Source organism: Copadichromis virginalis, linkage group LG15 (assembly GCF_057382275.1).
Source record: "Copadichromis virginalis isolate Kocher_CV1m ecotype Utaka linkage group LG15, C_Virginalis_male_GT1.1, whole genome shotgun sequence".
In the NCBI taxonomy this organism is placed as follows: domain Eukaryota; kingdom Metazoa; phylum Chordata; class Actinopteri; order Cichliformes; family Cichlidae; genus Copadichromis; species Copadichromis virginalis.
This window is the reverse complement of record NC_140632.1, coordinates 2,612,547-2,633,867: the sequence shown is the minus strand read 5'-3', so window position 1 is coordinate 2,633,867 and position 21,321 is coordinate 2,612,547. Positions and strand designations below refer to the sequence as shown.

General features: G+C 43.5%; 1 protein-coding gene and 1 long non-coding RNA gene across 3 annotated transcripts in view; one reads left to right on the top strand and one right to left on the bottom strand.

Annotated features, from left to right (window-relative positions):
• Positions 1-21,321, top strand: part of nrxn3b (neurexin 3b) — a 318,352-nt gene that overhangs the window by 123,705 nt on the left and 173,326 nt on the right. For both annotated transcript variants that reach the window (XM_085431332.1, XM_085431331.1), the window contains 9 exons: positions 5,829-6,032; positions 7,604-7,630; positions 8,773-8,892; positions 9,283-9,395; positions 10,173-10,441; positions 10,809-10,999; positions 11,769-11,942; positions 12,729-12,755; positions 14,584-14,703. In XM_085431332.1, coding sequence (XP_085287458.1) covers positions 5,829-6,032; positions 7,604-7,630; positions 8,773-8,892; positions 9,283-9,395; positions 10,173-10,441; positions 10,809-10,999; positions 11,769-11,942; positions 12,729-12,755; positions 14,584-14,703 — 1,245 coding nt within the window. The remainder of the gene's footprint in view (positions 1-5,828; positions 6,033-7,603; positions 7,631-8,772; positions 8,893-9,282; positions 9,396-10,172; positions 10,442-10,808; positions 11,000-11,768; positions 11,943-12,728; positions 12,756-14,583; positions 14,704-21,321) is intronic.
• On the bottom strand, positions 1,136-1,906 carry LOC146691514 (uncharacterized). The gene is made up of 3 exons (XR_014915069.1): positions 1,758-1,906; positions 1,468-1,680; positions 1,136-1,387 (listed from the first exon to the last, which is right to left on the bottom strand). It is a non-coding gene; the product is annotated as an uncharacterized LOC146691514 (long non-coding RNA).

The following is a 21,321-nucleotide window of genomic DNA, read 5'->3' as shown; positions in this document are numbered from 1 at the left end:
ATTAAGTTTTACATCCATGAAAACAGAAGTTATTAAATTTAACGGAGTTAGAAGTTAGCTCGCTAGTTTCCACCTAAACACAAGACCTAACTATGACATACCATGTTCTGGCTGAGAGATTTCTGAAACTAATTAAAACGTTATAGCTCTGCTACCACCACAGTCAGGAGAACAACTGAGATCATTCATCCACAATACGAGGTTAGTTATTAATATACTGCAACAACATGGGAATAGAGCAGCTGCGAGAGAATTCAACATTCATGAATCAACGTTACAGAAGTGGAGGAAGCGCAGTTTTTGGCTTTCCCCATATTTCAAAAGTGCTTCATGTCTTTGCTATGACTGTCTGCATAATTTGCAAATGATAATGGTTTTTCAGCGGCTATCGCTGGGATACTTTTGACCAAAACAGGCGCAGCTTGATGACATCATCAACATGCGCTATCGCGATAGAGTCAAAATCTCTATCGTTGGCCAAATTTATTGTTTCTATCGTATATCGTTTATATCGCCTACTCGCTACTACCTTAGAAGTAGTACAACTTGAAAAAGTGTGACGCAATCTGGAAATAGAGAAGGTTTACTTTCTAGTAAAAGCTCAGCCTCAATTGCTGCAGTCAGCGTCTTTAAAAAAAAGGTAATCTGTCTTTATTTCTTATTTTTTATTCATTTTTCACTCCTTACAGCTCAGAGACTAGCTGGCAAGCTAGCAGCAATAGCTAGCTAGCAAACAGAGCAATCAGGAGGTTTTTGCCAGCCAGTGAGGAAATACACATTTTTTCTCAAGCAAATATTGGTTGCCAAGAGTTCGCAGACTGAGATCTATGCCTGTGTGACTGGGGACCTTATTCATTTGATGCTGCACTATCACCATGATTGTCACATGTAAATAATGGCGCATGGTCACATGTCTACGAAACGTCAATTACGGCTGTAATGTCAAAATGTTATTTAGGCCTATCTCCATGTGGTTGGGAAGAACACACATCAGCATAACTGTGCAGTTTTCTTCACTGTTGTCTGTTGTGTATTTCTGCCACTTATTGGTTCCAGCGGGGCAGAATCCAACAGAACTCTATTTCAGACCTTGCAATTAAAGAGAAAGAGAAAAAGAAAAGAAAGTGTTACGGCCGAGAGGGCCCGGCTGTGGGTGTGGACTCAAATGCAGACACAGAGGGAGGCAAACGGGCGTGAACACAGTGCTTTATTTACAAGTGTCTAGTGAAATTACACAACAGGAGACTATGAATGCTATGAATTATGAAATGCTATGAACTGTGAACTGTGAGGCCAAACTGTGAACATGAAACTGAGTGCTATGGCTAGGTGCTGGATTTCACGGATGGAAAAAAGGGGCAGCGGCTTGGATGGAGGTACGCAGTCACTATAATGAGAAGAGACAAGTAGTCAGTGGCAGTCCAGTGAATCACAGCTGCAGGATAGGCTATGGAGGTTAGGGCTTACGCGTTGCAGGTTTAAAGTGTCATGCGAGGAAGGGGTGTCCAGGGGGTTCCGGGTGAGGAGTGTCCAGAGAGGATCCAGAATATGCGTGGAGTGAGGGACTTGGCAGGGACTTGGCAGGTGTAGTCCGATGGTGGAGAGGAAGAAACCAGATGACAGAACCAGCGTCCAGGCGGAGATGAGAGTAGTTCGGGAAACGTGACTGCCAGGTGGGTCCTATGACAAAGAAAAACACGGTGAGGGAAAAGCAGTAGTTGAGGGTTCTCACATGGGGTTCGCAGCCTAGCACTGACATGGGTTAGCAGAAGATCTGGCAGAGGTCTGTTGTGAATGCTGGTCTTATATGCAGGTGACTTGATTGGAACCAGGTGTGGAAGCTGATTGGAGTCTCTGCCTGAAGGTAGAACCCAGCGGAGTGGAAAAACCCCGTGCTCACCCGGACCATGACAGAAAGTTGTTCACTAAGTAACATGTTCACTTTTAATAATGGCTCCATAGCATCCCACTGCCATATCTGCAAACATCTGGGAAAAACTTCCAAACTAAATCTGTTTCAACTCCAGAGTGGACATCATAGTTTGTTTCAAAGGGTGCTTTTTATGTTCTCCCTGGTTGCAGATTTATTCTCACCTCATTTTATTTACTTTTTTCCCTTCTACTGTGAGACCCGGGGCCCGTTCTTCGTACGTCGCTTACTACATCCAAGATCAAATGACACATCCAAGATCAAATCATCGCGCTAACCGTGAGCTCGCTAATCCGGTTCCCCGAACACACCTGCTGTTGACGATTACTACAGCTGGACACAGGAATGTGACATCACTGGGTGTCGTAAAAGGGGCTACGCATCGATAGTAGAAACATTGATCGGCAACCCGCTGATTGGTCGGCGAAAATGTCGAAGGGGCGTGCTCGGTATTTTCCGGCAGCAGAGCAAGAACTCATGAGTGAGGGATTACAGGAGTTTCAGAGTTTAATTAAAACGCAAGAGAACACTGCAAAGGCTGCAAAAGCAAGGAGAGAGGGCTGGCAGAAAGTTGCTGACAAATCAAACTCGTAGGTAATTTAATAATAACAATAATAATGGATTGGATTTATATAGCGCTTTCCAAGGCACCCAAAGCGCTTTACGATACCACTATTCATTCACTCCCACATTCACACACTGGTGGAGGCAGCTACGGTTGTAGCCAGGCTGCCATATCGCGCCATCGGCCCCTCTGGCCAACACCAGTAGGCGGTAGGGTAGATCTATCATATGACACTATATTGTCCAATATCATATGGCATTATATTATATTATAATATGTTATATTATATCCCCTTTCACATTAGAGCCACAACAGGACCCACAAGAACATGGGAACAAGTAAAAGTGGAATACAGGAGTATTCTACAGAATGGTAATATTTATCTCTTAGATTGCTTTGCGTCTCTTGGCAAGGTAATACTGGCCTGTAATACTCTGTTAGTTTGTTCATAACAGCAACCAAGAAAAGGGCAGAGGAAAAAAAGACAGGTGGTGGTCCTGCACCCCCTCGTCAACAAGTTGGTTAAGTGAATAATACCCTCACGGGAAAATCGATATCTCTCTATGAGCACACTGTCGCGCTGAGCTAAAGGATCCTGTCTGTCCCGCAATATACGCTGAATTCTGAGGACTCTCCTTATCAATCTTGCACCTTCCGCAATGGGTTGGTCGCGTATACGGACAGGACATGGCTGCGACAGGCTTCCCAAATCCACCTTCGCTTTTATAGCCGTGGTCTCTCATCTTGATTACACGAAGTAATTTACAATTGCTACTCTGAAATATGAATTACATCTGTAATAATCACATACATGTAATAGAATGTTAATAGTACATTTCCCTTTTTTAGGAAATGACCTGTATGTATCTGTGTGACATCAATAAAAGGATCAAGTGCTGCATTATCTTTAGTTACATTGATAATATTTATTTATGGTGAAACAGTGGAAAAATATCGCTGTTGCTTTCGTATAAATGAAGCGGACATACCTGCGTGGCCGCGATCTAATCCTGTTTACATAAAGTAAACCTGCTCCCGAGCAGGTTTACGCTTACGGCTCTGTTGCTATGACAGCAAGTCCCGGATGAGCTTCGGGGAACCGACTGATCCAGGATCACGCGAAATCGTCAACAATCTAATCCGGCTAACTTACTTAGCGAGGTACGAAGAACGGGCCCCCGGACCAGACCTGGCTCACAAATCAATACATGCACTGCTAGTTAGGACATCCTATGTGGTACGTATGCATGTGTGGATGTGTTTTTTATGTGTACGCACAAGAGAGCAGAGGAGATACGAAGAGGTAGGGAGCCAGGGCAATTTAAAATTGGGAAGAACAATGTTGAGCCAAGGTTTCATTATCCTCCAGGCTACTGTACCCACACAGTCGACAGCTTGTTCATAGAATAGATTTTTACAACAGCCCTAAGAGCAACACAGACGAAAGTGGGATTTTTATAGCAGTGTGCTGTTTGGTGGGATGAATGGTTGAGTGATTTCACACTGCTTATACATGAATTTTGCAACACATCACACAAATTTTGACATTTAGGTGAGGAAAAATCCAATATTACTTATAATGCATTACCTTTTGCATGGGTAAACATTCGCCTCTAAATATCGACCTGGAAATGGCACCTTAGTCTGTAGTTGAACACAGTACGTGACAAGGGAGATTTCATCGTTTACATGTACAAACCGTCTGTGGTGTGACCCCACACACACACACACACACACACAGCCAAATGGTGGTGCATTTCTTAGGCCATGGGGCTATTTTTTCTTTTAAAAGCTGAGGTGTCAAAACAGGTATTTCATGGTTGGATACCCTTTTTAATCTGTCTCTCTCTCCCCAAGAGGCTTCCACTCTGCTGACAGTCTTCCTCTTTCTCCACCACACTCACTCAGGCTTTCTCAAAAGAATAGAAACAGAACAGTGTGGCCCAGCAGCCATCAAACCCTGTTTGTATTGTCTCTATTTAACTGCAAAATATTTTATATTATTTAGCACGGAACGGCAGCTTTTATATGATGTTAGCATATGACTGATTTTACATTTACAAAACGAGATCCTGTGATGAAAGTAAAGGCATCATCTAGCTAGCGCACATAGTGGGGAGTTGCCGGGGAAAGGAGGAAGTAGCATGATGATTTAATTTTCTGCAGTCTGAGCAGCATGTGTGTGACACTGACTTGTCAGCTGATGGATGATAACTACAGCAACTACAGCTGCAACTAGGCATGAGGGACGTGTGTGTGTGTGTGTGTCTTAGTTCCAAAAAATGAGCGCATGCAAGGATTCCTGTTCCAAATTTTAAAGTGGATGCTCTTTTCATAACAGACCATGCTTAGTGGGGTATATCAACCAAAAACCAAGAAAACTGGGTGTCCACAGAATCGGTTTCTTCCATTCCAACCTCCTCAAAACAATGAGACAAGATTGTAGACCTGCACAAGGCTGGAGTGGACTACAAGATCATCAGCAAGAAGATCGCAATCTTTCAGTATCTGCAAGGTCCTCCTGCTTAATGGATAGACCTGTCTTTACATTTTCCAGTGAACTCGAACTTGGTATGATTCAGACAAGGCTTGTGAGAAAGTGCTGTGGTCAGAACACCATCGTCACAGTCGAGCACAGAGGGGGAAAGATTATGCTTTGGGGCTGTTTTTCTGCTAAAGGTACAGGATGACTTCATCGCACTCAGGAACCAGTGGAAGAGGCCTTGTAAATCTTGGATGAGAACCTTTTTCCGTCAGAGACAGCACTGAAGATGGATGTAAATCCAACATGACAATGACCCAAAACATACTTCCTACTACATTTCTTGTAGTTACTGAAAAACTACAAGAAATGTCCTTGCCAACACAGTTTTCTGCTCCAATTATTAAGCAGTCAGTGACCTGCAAATCAATTCATATCCTTTATGTAATTTGATTTTCTAGATTTTCGGTTCATATTGTGTTTCTCTCCATTAAAATGAAACTGCCATAAACATTAGAAATTGTTCATTTCTTTGTGAGCAATCTTACAAATTCATGCCGGGATTAAATAAATATTTCTCTCACTGTATTTGTTTACTTTCAGGGCACACGTTTTTGTTTTTTTTTGTAGATTTCATCTCCTGGTGCATAAACAGCTGTCTGAAGGAGGTGAAACATATGGAATGATTTGATTTGTGCCATTTATCATGTTATCTCTTGTTTTTGCACCCACACGCTTGCCCGTGTCACTTTTGCTAATTAAATTAAACCCGCTAATTAAAGGTGTAATTAATATTTATGCCGAGTCGAGATCAGCATTTGAGCTTTCTCGTGTATTTTTTTTCCCCACAGAGGCGTCAATATTGTCTTATGACGGGAGCATGTATATGAAGGTGGTGATACCTAACATCATCCACACTGAGGCTGAAGACGTCTCCCTCCGCTTCATGTCCCAGCGAGCGTTCGGCCTGCTCATGGCCGCCACGTCTCGTGAATCTGCAGACACGCTGCGGCTCGAGTTGGACAGCGGAAGGGTCAAGCTGACGGTCAACCTAGGTATCGTATTAGCCGTCACCTCTCTTCCAGTTCCTGGGGTGGCCTTCCTGTTTCGGTATTTCTGTTCTTTTTGTAAAGATTTTCTTTATGGTCCAGACCTTCTCTCAGACCTAACACATACTAAACCCGTTTTGTAGTTTGTCTTTGTAGTTGCATGGATTGTTTTTGACTTGCCTGGACTGTAAGTTTTTATGCCTTGTTGCGAAGATGTCTTTGTAGATTTTATATCCATCAGTCTAACTCTTAACACACTTATCCATGCACCGCAGCACATCTTTTGAACTGGTCGTAGATCACTTTAGTCATGCCCATTATTGTGCACAAATGGATTTTCTTTCCAAAGACACACATTTCACTTTTGAATGATTTCAATAGATGGCATCTCTGACACATGCGTTAATTCAAATACACAAACACTTCACTTTATCTTCTGCCATCTATTCTCAACTGCAGGTAGGCGTTACTGCATTGTAGTGCTGCCCTGATAGTTTGCATTTTTATCATGTGGTTTGTTTCTTTGTCCGTTTTATTTGATTTGATTTCCCTCATGATAGCAGGTTCATGTTTCCCTCCATCCATTAGTAACCCTTGGTCTAGCTGGCATCTCCCATGCCTTGTTCAAAGATGGCACTCACCCCTTCAAAGGCCCAGAGCCTGCGGCCCGTCTGGCAAACAGCCCGATGCCACGGCACCTAGCTCGCCTGCAGATGGTGGCACGAGTGGTACATTTAAGTAGAGTGCAGGCCTTTATACCAGTAAGGCTGGAAGAGATAGACTTGACAGAAAGAATATGTCTTCTGGTAAAGTATTTGAACATAATAAAAGCTAAAAGTATAGAACATTTGTAGAGAATTTTCTAGTTTATGTTTGAATCTGAATCCAGTGTTATTGAAAATTCAGTTTAACTCATGTAGCTCATTTTCCACAACTTGCGTAGGATCCTCTGAAAGGGGGGGTCTTAAGGCCTCTGTGTGGTGTTGGTGCTGAGTGGCACGAGGCTGTTTGCACCCACTTTTCTGTTGCGGTTGACGGCACATGACCAGCCTGGTCACATGGATTTCAACCCGCACCTGACCATCACAGGCTCAGTTTTCCCCCTTAGGTGTGGATTTGAATCTAAGATTCTTCTTCTCCTGGCGTGCCATCTAAAACGGCTTTGTTTCATACAACTAGTACAGTATTTTGGACTCTGGGTGCTGGGTTGCAAAATCGATGTGGCCAATAAGTTGCAAGTGACCATTTTGAAACATGATGGGTTTTTAGGGGGGAAATGACACAGGTTTAAAAATGGAGAATAAAAAGCTTCAGATGGTTTATCCAGAGCAGTAATATTGACCCGTGTTGGTCCAATATTGCTGGGTACAGTAATACTGATTAAAAGAATTGGACTGGGGATTACTTTTCCAATGCTAATATAGAAACGCTTAATGTCAGTCGCCAGCTAAGCTAAAATGGTCGCCAGTGTCATGTGACCGTCCCCGGAAGGTGGCTTTTTTTGCTCTTGGATGTCTGCAGCTGTAACCTTGAAGGATGCGATTTCATCTGTCACTTATTCTCCCCTCCCCATCTAGACTGTGTCAGGATAAACTGTAACACCAGTAAGTCAACATTCTTCTTCTGCAGCCTTCTTCCTTCAGTCAATGTTTGATTGTAGCCTGTGTGCTAGATGTAGAGGCAGGGATGTGTGAATGCAGGGGACTGAAAAGAGGATTTCTCAGATAAAAGGGGGGTATAGCCAAAGTTCAAAGCTATGCAAATCAGACTTAATGTGCTCTATATATGTTAAATGGCCCATGTTTCCAATTTAATTCAGACACTAGTTGTAAATGGTTTTTGTCGGTTTGTATCTACTCGTCTTTTGCACTTTCAGACTTTGTGGGCTGTATTGTTTCTCAATTACCCCGTAATAGATTGCAGTGTCTCTTTTTCCTGTTCTTCTTATTTAACACATACTGCAGAATATGGGTTTATAATGCGAAGTACAGCTGGTGTCAGAAGTCATGCTGTTATTCATTAAAAGGACCAATACTTTCAAAGTGCTCACAGTCTTGTAGAAAGGACAAAAGACAGAACACAAAGAGTCCTTCAGCTGTGTGTGTGTGTGTGTCTGTACTGAAGTGCTACATTATAGATGCCCTTTACGTTGATAGCTGCAGCTGTATATGTAGTTCTTATTATAGTAAATAGTGAATATAATGAAGCATTGTTAGGTTTGTGCATTTATGATCAGATATGTTCAGGATAATAAAATCACCAATTGAAATTTGGATTGAACCAGCAGCCACAATGCAGCAGACTCTGCTCTGAATCAGCCGCTCTGGCCTCTTCATCGGCTCGATGGGGCTGCATTGCCCCCTCGTGGTTACTTGGATGAATTACTTCAAACTAAAGCGCTCAATTAAAAGTCACAATAAAAAGTGTGTTTCTGGCAAAGTGTAAATTTAAAAATGATTGAACACTAGAAAAAACACTGAGTCTTTGTATGAGTAACAGCATTGCTGCCAGTTTGAATAACTTTTTTCCTCTGCTGTGAAAAACAAAGCAGATTTTTTGTAAGTATTTTCTTTTTTGTTTGAGTACCTCTAATCTCACTTAAAGCTCAGATGGAGGAGATGTTATCTGTATGTCGCGAGGAAGAATGCTTGGTTTGAAATTGAATTACTTTATTTATGAAAACAAAGATTTGGTTTATGCTTGTGCCATCCCCGCTGTCCCTTCACTAACTAACCCTCATCTTCAGGCAAGGGCCCTGAGGTTCTTTATGCTGGACAAAAGCTCAACGACAATGAGTGGCACTCAGTGCGAGTGGTCCGCCGCGGTAAAAACTTCAAACTCACTGTGGATGACGACATGGCGGAAGGTAACGCTCTTGTAATGCATTTCTTTATTGTTTTGCTGAGATATACCAAACGTACATGATCTCGCATCTTTTTTCTTTGTTTGTTGGGCTGAATAATGTGCTTTTATTTCTACTGCTGATTTCGTTTCATGAACAGTTTACATAGAAATTACACATAGTGTGAAGAATTATGCCTTTCTTCACTGGAAAAGGCATGCCTGTTGCTTTTATTCCTAGTATTACTCATCCAAAACATTGTAAATTATGAATATCCTGGAAGTAAGTCGTGCTGGGTATGAGAGTTTTTTTCATTTTGTTCCACTGGCATTCATTATCCACACAACCAGGGCGTCTCGCTTCCTGCTGCTGGGTCATTCCCTTTGCCTCTTTTTCCTTTCTCTTCCCTCCCAGGTCAGATGGCGGGTGATCACACTCGTCTCGAGTTCAACAACGTGGAGACGGGTATCTTGACTGAGAGACGCTTTGTTTCATCTGCTCCTTCACCATTTATTGGTCATCTGCAGGTATTAAGAGCTTATCAGAAGCTCGTGTCCTGTATTATTCATTATATAATTCAAAGTCAGCAGCGGCATGTATCTGTGAGAGGAAATCAAGCATAGCTTGCAGGCTGATAGCAGATGATGTAGCTGACACAATAGGTGGCTGCAAGCCGCTTTGCAACCCACATCCACCCAGCTCCTCAACAACAGATGACATATTACATTATTCTGTCATAATTTATTTACCAAATAAATTTTATTTTATTACTCTGAACTTGGAGCTCTGAACATATTAACTGAGGCTGCTGGGTTTTTTGTAGTTGCTCTGAGGATGGGAAGGTCAGACTTTGGGGCAAACTTTGGTCAAAATGCTAAAATCTTTGCTTTTATAGAAATGATCTGTCTGTCTAATGTTATGAGTCGCTGTTATGGGTCAAGTTCATTCCAATGGAAGCAGCAAGTAGCGGTGAGGGTGTACGTGTATTTCGATTTGTTTTTTCAGTTTAGTAGATTTTATTTACCTCATTTTAAGACCTGCTAATGACATTTTTTAATATGTTCTAATATGTAAAACTTTAGAACTTGAAGAGGGTGTACTTTTCTTCACACTATAATTAATGTAAGGTCTGCTGTCAGTGCTGTGTGAGAACCACACCAGTCATATTTTATTCCTTGTGTATGTTTTTAGAGTTTATTAACTTGCTATGATTCCTCCAGTCTTCAGTTGAGGTCTCTTGGCAGTTTTGCTCACTACACAGTCGTGCTTCACAGGTAGTAATAACAGCACCATCTCTCCCCCAGAGCCTAAAGTTCAACGGTATGCAGTACATTGATATGTGCAAGAATGGCGACATCGACTTCTGCGAACTCAACGCTCGCTTCGGCATGCGTTTCATCATCGCCGACCCCGTGACTTTCAAGACTAAGGGCAGCTACCTGGGCTTGGCCACTCTTCAGGCGTATACCACAATGCACCTCTTCTTTCAGTTCAAAACCACCTCACCTGACGGTTTCATCATCTTCAACAGCGGAGATGGGAACGACTTTATTGCCGTGGAGCTGGTTAAAGGGTGAGTGGGACGAGCCGTGTTCATGTTTTATTCAGCAGTTGGAGTCCAGATATGGATTATACATTTTAAATAGCAGGGCTGATGTGGGTACAGTTGGTACCTTAAGGCTTTATGAATTTAACAGAGAAGCCCAAACAAATTGATCCCAAATCTCCTTTTGCACATAAACACGATTGTGCTGGGAAGAAGATTGTTTTCTCTGTCAGTTTAACTCCGATTAGTGTCAGAGCAACGTGAGGTGATTGTGAGAGTTTTTCCATTAAAATTTAATCCCTATTGCAAGATAAAAAGAGACCTAGTGCACACACAAAATACCCCCCTCCCCAAATACTGATGTGTTCATCTGCTCCTTCTTCTTCTCTGCCAGATTTATTCACTATGTCTTCGACCTGGGAAATGGGCCCAGTCTGCTGAAAGGAAACAGTGACAACCCACTGAATGATAACCAGTGGCACAATGTGGTCATTACCCGAGACGCTTCCAACACACACACGCTCAAGGTGGACGCAAAGTCAGTCACCCAGAATGTCAACGGAGCCAAGAATCTGGACCTCAAAGGTACCTGATCTCACCTTTTCATCAGCTTTTTCACCTGAAATAACATTATGTCTTCATCTAAGGTAAATAGCAAGTAAATAAAAGCACAAATGAACAGTTTACTCACATAAGTATATACACTATACCAGCGGTCCCCAACCCCCGGGCCTCGGACCGGTTCCAGTCCGTGAGTCGTTTGGTACCGGGCTGCGAGAGTTGAGGCTCAGGTGTGAAATGTCTGGTTTTCAGGGTTTTTATCGGTTTTCAGCGTTATTTTGTTATCGTTTTTATCGTTTACTCGGTTTTCCTGGGTCTTTTCACGTGTGTTATGAATAAATCTTCTTTTTTTCGGTACCGGTACTAGTCTTATTTTGTTGTATTTATCCGCGACACCTTAAAGGCCGGTCCGTGAAAATATTGTCGGGCATAAACCGGTCCGTGGCGCAAAAAAGGTTGGAGACCGCTGCTCTATACTATGAGTCAGGGGTTACCTGAACCTAGAGTTACTTTTAATCCAAAAAAGGTTTGTAAATGAATTGTATCAAAACAGTTCAATATCAGATTATTCTTTTAACCTGCACCAGTAACGTCCTGGAATATCTTGTGGATATGCTAAAAAAAATTATGTTTTTCAAGTATTTTATGTGTATTTCATTACATTTAGACAAAGTCAGCCCACAATTGCTGGCTGGAGCTAAATAGTGACACTATATGACAAATCGTACCACTCTTCCTCTCGGCAAGAAAGTAAACAACAGTGATGTAATCGCATATTTTCCTCAATTTTCAGGCGACCTGTTTATTGGAGGTTTGGGACCTAACATGTATCAGAATCTCCCCAAGCTGGTGGTTTCTCGGGAGGGCTTCCAGGGCTGCCTGGCCTCGGTTGACCTCAACGGCCGTCTGCCAGACCTCATCAGCGACGCCCTTTTCCGCAGCGGGCAGATCGAGCGCGGCTGTGAAGGTACAGATGGCCTACAGCATAGGAGATTCCTGACCTGCTGCGTGAGATTTATTAGACTAATTAGAGAGCTCTTCTGTAGCCCCCCCTAAAGCCATTTGCTGGCACCGTTAATCCTCATTCTGCTTTCCTTTGCCAGGTATTTGTCACATTTTAGGATAATACTTGGAGTAGAATTTGTCAGTCTGTTTATCTAATATCAGCTTTCTGAGCTTTTGTGTTGCATTCGTATATTTAATGATAACAATATGTTGTAACCTCAGGAACAATTCTAGATTGCTTTACATTGTAACTCATTTAAACCGAGCACTTTTCCTCCTAAAATTCACGTCCTAAGGCTAAACTAACGTATTGCTGTTACAAAATATAAACGAGCTGCTGCCAAGGTTGTATTTTTTACAGTAAAACAACCCATAGCTCTTTTGACCTATATCTATAAATTGAGTGCTTAATAAATACATTTTCCCATGCTAATGCTTCAACTGTATTGAAATGGAATTGATTATTCATGCATATGGAAAAGGTTACAACACATTTCCTCTAGAGGGCAGCAGAAGATTAAGATAACAAACACTGCCATTATGGTGAACTCGTATAATTTAACACCTTTATTTTTAAGCAGCTCAGCCCTCACTAAAAAAAAACCAGTCAGCGCCCCTCGCCTGCTGCCACAGTAACAAACTTGTACAAGTTTTAAGAACACTAACGATGCTGCTCCCCACTAACCTCTACTCTTGTTTTCCGCTCTGCTCTGTTCTGTTTGTTATTTTTCTTTCTGCGCTAACAAAGTTGGTTTCACCAAAGCCGACCTGCAAGGTAGAGGGTTAAACTCCGCCTCACGGAGGCCTGCTCGCCTGAAAGTCTGCTGTGTGCAATGCATCGTGGGTGTCACCATGGCAATAAGGACCCCTTTGTGTGCTGCAGAGGTGGCTTGCTCTCTGAAAAAAATAGACAGAGAATGCTGGCAGGGCAAAAATGAGTAATCAAGCAAGTGTTAAATTATTACTTTTTAAATATAAAAATGCCAGTTGTGACACATTGCAGGCTGGCGCAGACAGCAGAAAGAGGCTGTCGCAGCACATCTAAACACTCAGTGTGCCGCTGATGGATCAGACCTCTCTTTCTGTCTCCATTTTTTTTTTTAAATAAAAAATCCATCACATCTGCTGCTTTACCCAGATGAGTGTTGCTATTATTTTTTTCCAGAGAGGAAGCAGCCTGCTGCCACAACACTGGAGTTCAGCAAAATCCTCCATCTCTAACAAAACAAGCACCGATGTGTTTGATTCGCGCTGATGAGCCGCTCGTGCCCGTGCGGTCTCTGGGTTGCCTGGTTGACCACCGTTACTGTCCATTACACAGTAAATGCACTTTCAGCTGGCAAACTTGCTCTGTTTATTCCACCTCAGATGTCTTCTTCTCCTTCTTTTCACATTGTCTTGCACAAGACAACTGCTCTTAAACTGTGTTTACTTGCATTTGTCTGCCATGTATTTGGACTGTTTATTTAATTTTTGCTTTATTTAATTTTGTTTGTTTCTCTACGGTTATCAGAAGGGTTACTGTCAAGTTTCCCCCCCCCCCCCCCCCTTTTGTCTGTCTAGACTCTCACGGGGTGGGGGTGGGGGGGTTGTTTATCTCGTTATCTATGCTGTGCGCTTGTCCTTATCTGCATTCCCTCTCAGTAAAAGTATTCAAAAGTAAGAGCTATGTGTGGCGTGTAGAGGAATAGCAAACACACATCCAGTTTGACTTTGAATACCCTCCTCAACTCCTGTCTGACTGAAGTGCATACACGAGGATATGCACTGCGTGTTCTCAAGTACTCTTTCCGTTTTCTCTTCGTGAATTCCGTCTGTCCAGTGTATCCAGTGTTCGCCGTGTATTCTCTCGCAAGTATTTGTCAAGGAAATGACCGGGCTCGCTTTTTTAATGCCATTTTTTTGTCTGTTTGTTTTTTAAATGTGGGTATTGTTAAATGCAGTTTTGAATCCATGAGCCGTCTGCTAGGAGGTTTATGTCTTGTCTTGCCTGTTTTATAGAGGGAATGCAGCGAGTTTTACTCTGATAAAACTATTTGGAAACATGTTGGAATGAAATGAAGTGCATGCGCGTCCACCCGCACACACTACCAAAAAGAAGGAAACTTAACAGTGTCATCACATTAGCCCAGACGGGGGTCCAAGTCATTTGCAGCAACGTGTCTTAAGTGCTAATCGGAGTGCATCGCACACGCTGCAAGCGGCGTCTTCTACAGCACTTTTTGCAGTAATTAACTGAGAGTATATGCTGATGTTCCCCCCAACCCTGCTCAAAGAGCGTGAAGTCGACGCTGCGAAAACCTGGCGCCTGTGCGTCGCCTTCCCAGTGCTACAGCAGCTTTACCCAGCAGGAAGCAGGATTCATCAGGCAGTATTTTTTAAACTGCATTCGCACTGCAGGTCAGGCCTCGTGTGACGACACTGTTTGCTCCTTGTTTTTTTCTTCGAGGCCCACATGGTGTAGACCTGTCTTTCTAGAGTGCATTCCTTCTGCATGGGTCCTGCATTGTTTAGCCTCAGCGGTCAATCTTATCGTTGCTTGACTGTGCACCTGTGGTATCTCTCTCTCTCTATGTTTCTTCTCCCCTTTCACCCTTTTTCAGGGCCCAGCACCACCTGCCAGGAGGACTCATGCGCCAACATGGGCGTGTGCATCCAACATTGGGAGAACTTCACCTGTGACTGCTCGTTGACGTCCTACTCGGGGACCTACTGCAACGACCGTGAGTGCTGCTGGCTTTAAGATTTTTCTGCATTTGCCTTACATGTGCATTAAAGGGGGACTCCAGAGAGAAGTAGAAAGCCTTTAAAGGACAATGCCTCATGGGCTTTGAAGGACAGTTGATTGAGGAAAATTAAAATATGGAAGGCTCAAAGCCAGCTCATCTCCACAACAGTGTTATCATGTGGAGGTGCAGCACAAAGTTGATGGAATCCTCCTTTAACACATGATGCACGAGGTGCACAGAACAGCACAAAACTGCACAATACTGCAAGGTTACAGTTCATAAGTCGTACCGTTATACATTCTTATGCACATGCACATTATTATATTTCACACTCTCCATGCTAAAAACTGGCTCGACCCATGAACTCACGCCGTCCTGTGTGCAGCACTGAGAGCCGCATCCTTGACTCAAGGACTCGTTGGTTCAGGCCTGTTAAGTTAAAGCTTTGTTAAAAATGCTGCATGAATTCGGAGCTGAGAGTGTGTTGTGATCTTTAAATGAAGCACCTGAGAGATGCCGGCAGTTGTTAAGGGCATCTATTTTTTTGCTTTGTTGCAGGTGCTTTGACGTAACAGGTTTGCTTGATGTCGTGAGCTTTCGCGGTTCGGGCTCGGGAGTTAGCCCGACCGCAACTGATGATGTGTAAAATATCCACTTCTGCCTCAATCGCCTTTTCATAAGCGTCCTTCAAATAGCTTTCGCTAAAGACGAATTGCGAGTTTGTGTGCGTGTGTGTCTGAAAGTGAGGGAGAAAAGGGATCTCTTATCCCCATGACGACAAGGGACTTCCCCGCAGTAATCACGGTTGGCGGTCTTTCATTTAGCGTTTAATAGTGGGGGCACAGCGCTGCTGGGCCAGACTAATGAGGTGGTGGAAGCTGTTAGGAGAGCTGCTATCTGTGAGTGCTGGCATCCCCTAATCATCCAGACCTTTCTGATGTCAGGCCCGGCTGCTGTGTATGACTTTATATCTCTCGGTTCCACATTTCTTTCTCTCGCTTTTTTTCCTTCTCTCCTTCTCACTTCCCTCTCTTTCACGATCCTCTGACGCAGTGTTTTCCACACGGGGGCCAAACAGCCGACCTCAGCTCTCACTCGGTGATGGGAACTGAGTGTTTATGTGTTAATTAGTGATGAGAAGCCCTCATTAATTCCCCCCCGGCGCTGCCCGGGATGACATAGAGGGAGGTCTCATTGATTTCATATCAACAAAGATGTAATTCTTCTTGAGACACAGGCGCTTTTGACGGTGACATATTTTACATCTTTGTGACTCTGCAGGTTTAGGTTCGCCTGCTTCTTTTGGAAATAGATGTGCACTAATATTGACTAGGCTGTCCAAGCGTGTAATAGTATTTTTAGCCGTGCGGTATTAGTCTTAATGAGAATTTCGTGGCTGATTTTCTTTCTTTGCGTAACTCTTTCGAGCAGTTTCTCTTTACTTGTTTATGGCAGAAAGGAGATGAAGAGAGGTGAAAGCCAGGCAAACAGGCACGCTGCTGCGGGAATACTCCAGTGCATTGGAGTTGTGCTCGTATTGCACAAGTGTGCATGACTCCGTCTGCCTGAGATAAAGGGTCTCGTTTACTTTTCTCGGATTGAGCCAATCTTCCGACGTCCACTCTGATGCCTTTGCTTCCTGTGAGGTTTCTGGAGCCCCTACAGAGTAGTCACGCACCACCAGGTGGCAGTAAATCCACAAGCTGGACCGCACACCGTCTCCCTGTGCTGGGAGAACATGAGATGCAATCCCCCGAGCATGAAATCAGTTTTCCTGTTATTTTCCTCCGCTGCTTTGCCTCTTGTCGTTCTCTCTTTCTCTATACATCCCACTGTACCAACCCACAGCCCTCTCGCTGGCTGTAGTTATTGATCACTGAATGAATAATATCTTCCGGACATTGCAAGAATCCAGTGTATTACATGTACAATTTGTGATTACAATACAGGCATGTTGCCAACAATTTTCTTAAGTCCTTGCCTTTGTGCGTGCATGTGTGTTCCAGGCATCTTTTATTCAGCAAGCGCAGCGTGAGAGAGGGAGAAAGATCTTCTAATTAACAATGTGGGAGTGGAGCTTCTCCCTCGGTCTCTCTGCCTCTCCATCTCTCTTTCTCCAGCAGATAGCTGCTAGCAAATATCATTAATTGTCTGTTTCTGTGGCTTCATCTCTACCCATTGTCCAAATGAAGAAACTTGAATAAAGTAAAGTGAACACTTCTGCCAATAAAGCCACTATTTGCGATTGTTAGCACTGAGCCTCTGTGCCCTCTTCTCCATCATAGCTAACAGGTCGCTAGGTGGTGGAAAAGATGAAAAAAATAAAGGGGAAAAAAGCACCTCAGCAGGCGAGAGCTATCCACACTGCTTCCATTTATTCCTGTGTACCCTTGCAGCCTGCACATTGTGACTGCACACCTTCACTTATGGGAACGTGACTGTGGAAATTCAGAGGGCTCTTTGCACCTCGCAGGCTGTTTTCAAAGCCTCTCGGACAATCTGTAGGTACATGTTGTGCCCAGCACTGCTTTAAAAAATGGTTGGGGGGTTGGAGGGGGTTTATCCTGCTGGGTTCTGGCTCACTGCTTTTGTCGTGCTCATTTCCATCTCCTTGTCGTCTCACATCCTTTCCCCTTCTTCTGCTCCGCTCTGCTCTCCTCTGCTTTCGGAGCGGACCCTCTCCACGTCTGGTTCCGTGAATGCCGCAGAGTTTCATTTAAATCCAAGGACATGAGAGCTTTGGGCCAAGCAAGAGGAGCAATCGGACACTCCTCTTCCACATCCAGAGCAATTACTCAACTTACGTAATAGAATTATCTCTGCAAAGGTCGCTGCATTGTTCTACTGTCAGGGGCATGGTAAACAAACAGAAAGGAGAAGTGGAAGAGGGAGCAGGAGGCGGAAGACAGGGAGCAGAGCACTGTTCGCCAGTTTGACGCTCACATCAGTAATTGCACAGATAGATTTAGTGATGAATTTCACTGTCAGTGCTGTGATTCCTTCAGAATCCCTCTGCTCCAGCTTTTAGCCAGTGTCCTTAATTTATTTTTCCAAGGCATGCACAGAGGGTTGCGACCATATCTGCCTAACTGCTTACACAATTGACAACAAAACAGCTTTATTACTTCGTTCACTATTTATAAGAAAATAATCATGGCGTTTGCCACGTATTCATTTCTCCTCCGCTTGCTTAGCAGAGGAACAAAAGAGGTCGGGGCACAATGTATTTGCCTGCATGCACAATGTTCTAGTGAGTGGAGAATACACAATAACCACGGCATTTTCCCACTATTTACTGATGTATCTGCTCAACAGTATTAAATCCCGAGGGGTAGGGGGGAAACGGGGGCGGCCACACAATGCAGCCTTTCACTTTGATATGACGTCGATGATGAAGTGATGAAGGGTTTTTAGAATGAAAAAGCAGGTGAACGTGCAACACACACCCACGTGCGCACATGGAAATACCATCTGTAGATATGTGAGAGCGTCGTGTGAATATTGAAAGGATTTTCATCGGAGCATTTAATATTTTATCGTGCTGTCTCTGTAAATAGGATTGAGTAGCTCGAGCTGGCCGGGGCCGGCCAACAGGTGTGGAGCAGGGTTTGTTATGCAGCGCCCTCCGACAGCCGTTGGAGCTTGGCTTGGTTTCAGCTGGGCACAGATGTAGCACCTTTACATCATAATGCATGGACAGCGATTTCAGCCAGCAAATGCATTCGATTTGAAGATGAATCGGAAAGGTGGAAACGAGCACGCCTTCTTTCATCTTCATCTCACAAAAGCCCGTGTTTTCATGCAGAGTTTGACAGCACCTTTCTGGTGAAAGAGGGCTTATAAGTGGAGCATAGCAATACGAGAACATTTGCCTATAAATACCACAGGTGGATCAAAAATGGGCCAAAAAGAGCTCTACGGAGAATGATTTGTCCTCAGGGCACAACCTATCCCAAAAGCACACTTTGGGAAAAAAACTGTCGTAGTATTTGAGGCAATCGTTTTAGCTAGAAATGCTCATGTGATTCAGCAGCCATGTAATCAGGTGGCTTAAAGACTGCCTGCAGTATCATCGAGGTTTGGGAGGGGGGTTTAGATGCCGCTTTGAAGGAAGTTGTTGTTGTGTAGCTGTGGCTCGAGGAAAAGTAATTGCCCGACATCAGCCCAGTGGAATTGCCTGAAACACAAAAATACAGAAGAGTGCACAAACATAAAGTTGCTCCTTCAAGGTTTATAATCTCCTTTCCGCTCTCCATCACTTTGTCACTCGGCTTCTTTGTCCTATAATATCTGTATTAGAACCAGAACTGCATGTCCAGCCCCGGAGGAGGTCTAACGAGCTGCCCCGCTATTGGCTGATCAGGCTAATGATGCTTGCTCCAGCACTGCATCGTGTCACTGCGATAAGACTGGATGTCACTCGTGTCAATCGATGTGTCACCGTCGTGCTCAGAGCCGCGGTATAATTGGATATATGCAACGCCGTGGAGCCTAAACGCCCCGGGGGCAGAAGAAAGAGAATGGATAAAAAGATGGAGGAGAACAGTGGGAGATGTTCATCCTCATGAGTGTCAGTAAATGGATGTGTTGAAGAAATATGCACTTTTCCATATTCATACATTTACAAAGTATTGCTGTGGTTCTGAACCATTACTTGTTTTGTTTTTTGTTTGCAGAATTATCATAAAGAGCTTCCAAATGTCAAGTGAAAGGTGACGCTTGTGATGACAAGCCTACAAAGTTTCACCTGATTGTGCACTTTCCCTTAGCTCAGCTGTACCATTTAGCTGCTTCAGCTCGTTGTTTGGCCGGCTACAGAACTTGGGTCTCATTAAAGGTGCCCTGTGGAAGTTAGTTGGGGACTTGGCATCTTTTTTTTTTTTTTTTTACTTTTTACATTGTTTATACTGCTAGAAGTCAATGTCACTTTTTTTTGCCACATCAGCAAAGTATGAAACCAACCAAGCGTCTGTATGTCTATCACACTCTACATCCCACCCAGACTGCAGCAAAACTGTGATTTACATCTGCTTTTATTCCAGAAAAACATCATCTTTTTAATTGGCATTCCAGCCACTTCCATGTAATCTCAGAAATCCAATACAGCTATGCTACTGTGTAACGCGAGCTCAGTCTCAACATTCAAGTCAGAACGTGACTTTTCCATCACTTCCTCTCTTCTTGAGAGAATCTTGCAGAGTGGCAATGGCAGATGTAGTTAAAAGTAGCCCCCGACGTTCTGGAATAAATGTAATTAATTCATTAAATTAATGAATAATAGTTTAATCCACGCTACAGTGCTGCCACTTGTAGCTTCGTAGCTTCCACTTATATATCCCTCTATACAGAAGAAAGCCTTGAAAATGCTCAGAAAAATACTCGTTTGCTTCTCCTGCATGGCAGCTTATTATTGATAAAAATCAGATCTGAGCAAAAAAATCTGAATTTAAAAATGAGTCTTGTATCAAAAAAAGCAAACTGCAGCCTTTATGTGCTTCAAAATTAATTACTAGCTAGTAAAGAGATGGCTCACCGGTGCTGTGGATGGGACGTTGATGCCAGCCCTGGCCAAGAACTAGAAAATGCTTAACTAGCCATATATATATGAGAGTATGTCAGTGTTGTGTGACTGAGGTTTGGGGTGAGGTGGAGTTGTTTTCGCTGGCTTTCATGCTTTTTCTAAACTACATAATGCACAGAATTGTAGTCCGACAGAAGAGTAAGCTAGTACACGCTAAAAAGGCCAAGCATATAGCGTGGTAGCGTTACATCTCGGTTACTGCACCCAGGATAAGATGTTGAATTTCTCCCAGCATGGCAAACAAAAGCACGATTTCGACTGCTGGCTGTGGATGCACAGTGCAGCTCGGGCTTTCTGCGAGCTGCTTCCATGAGTGAACGAGGGAGATGTTGCATGGGACGGGAGAGGGAGGGAATGATTGAGTTGAGCACATTAGAGACAGTTACGATGAGGGGCATCCATCTGTTTTGGTGCACGGCGGGTGACCTTGAGGCTGTCAGAGCGTTCCCAGCATCCACCCTGTAGCCCTCACAGGCTGAGCCCAGCCACAGACACATCCATCAACACATGTTCTTAGACACATTTCAGCTGCACCAGCAACACATACAAATCACCCAATCAATACCTTGAACACGCAGCCTGAACTGAAGGGTTTCGATCGGGAAGATTTTTTTCTTTTGCAGGTGTGTAAGGTGCATGTTTGCTTTGTTGTAGTTAGAGTATTAATTTCAGATTTGCATCACATTGTCACATGCACACATACACAAACACACACATATAAAATATATAAACAAAATATACAACACTAAGATAAATGTGGATGTTTCGCTGCTGTTCACCAAGCAGCAAAACAGCAGTAAAGAGCTTCAGTTAAATGAGTGCATATAAACGGCCAACTAGCTTAATGCACAGGACTGCACTCCGCCATCTTGCTTGTAGTCACAGGAATGGATTTATGCACACTAATACAGACTGCTCATGGAGCAAACATACACGAAGCGAGCTTGGCTTTAAAATTTATTTAAGTTTTGCATCATTTTAATGGGGTCTTATCACACATATACAAATAGACATGTATGCTGCTGCTGTTT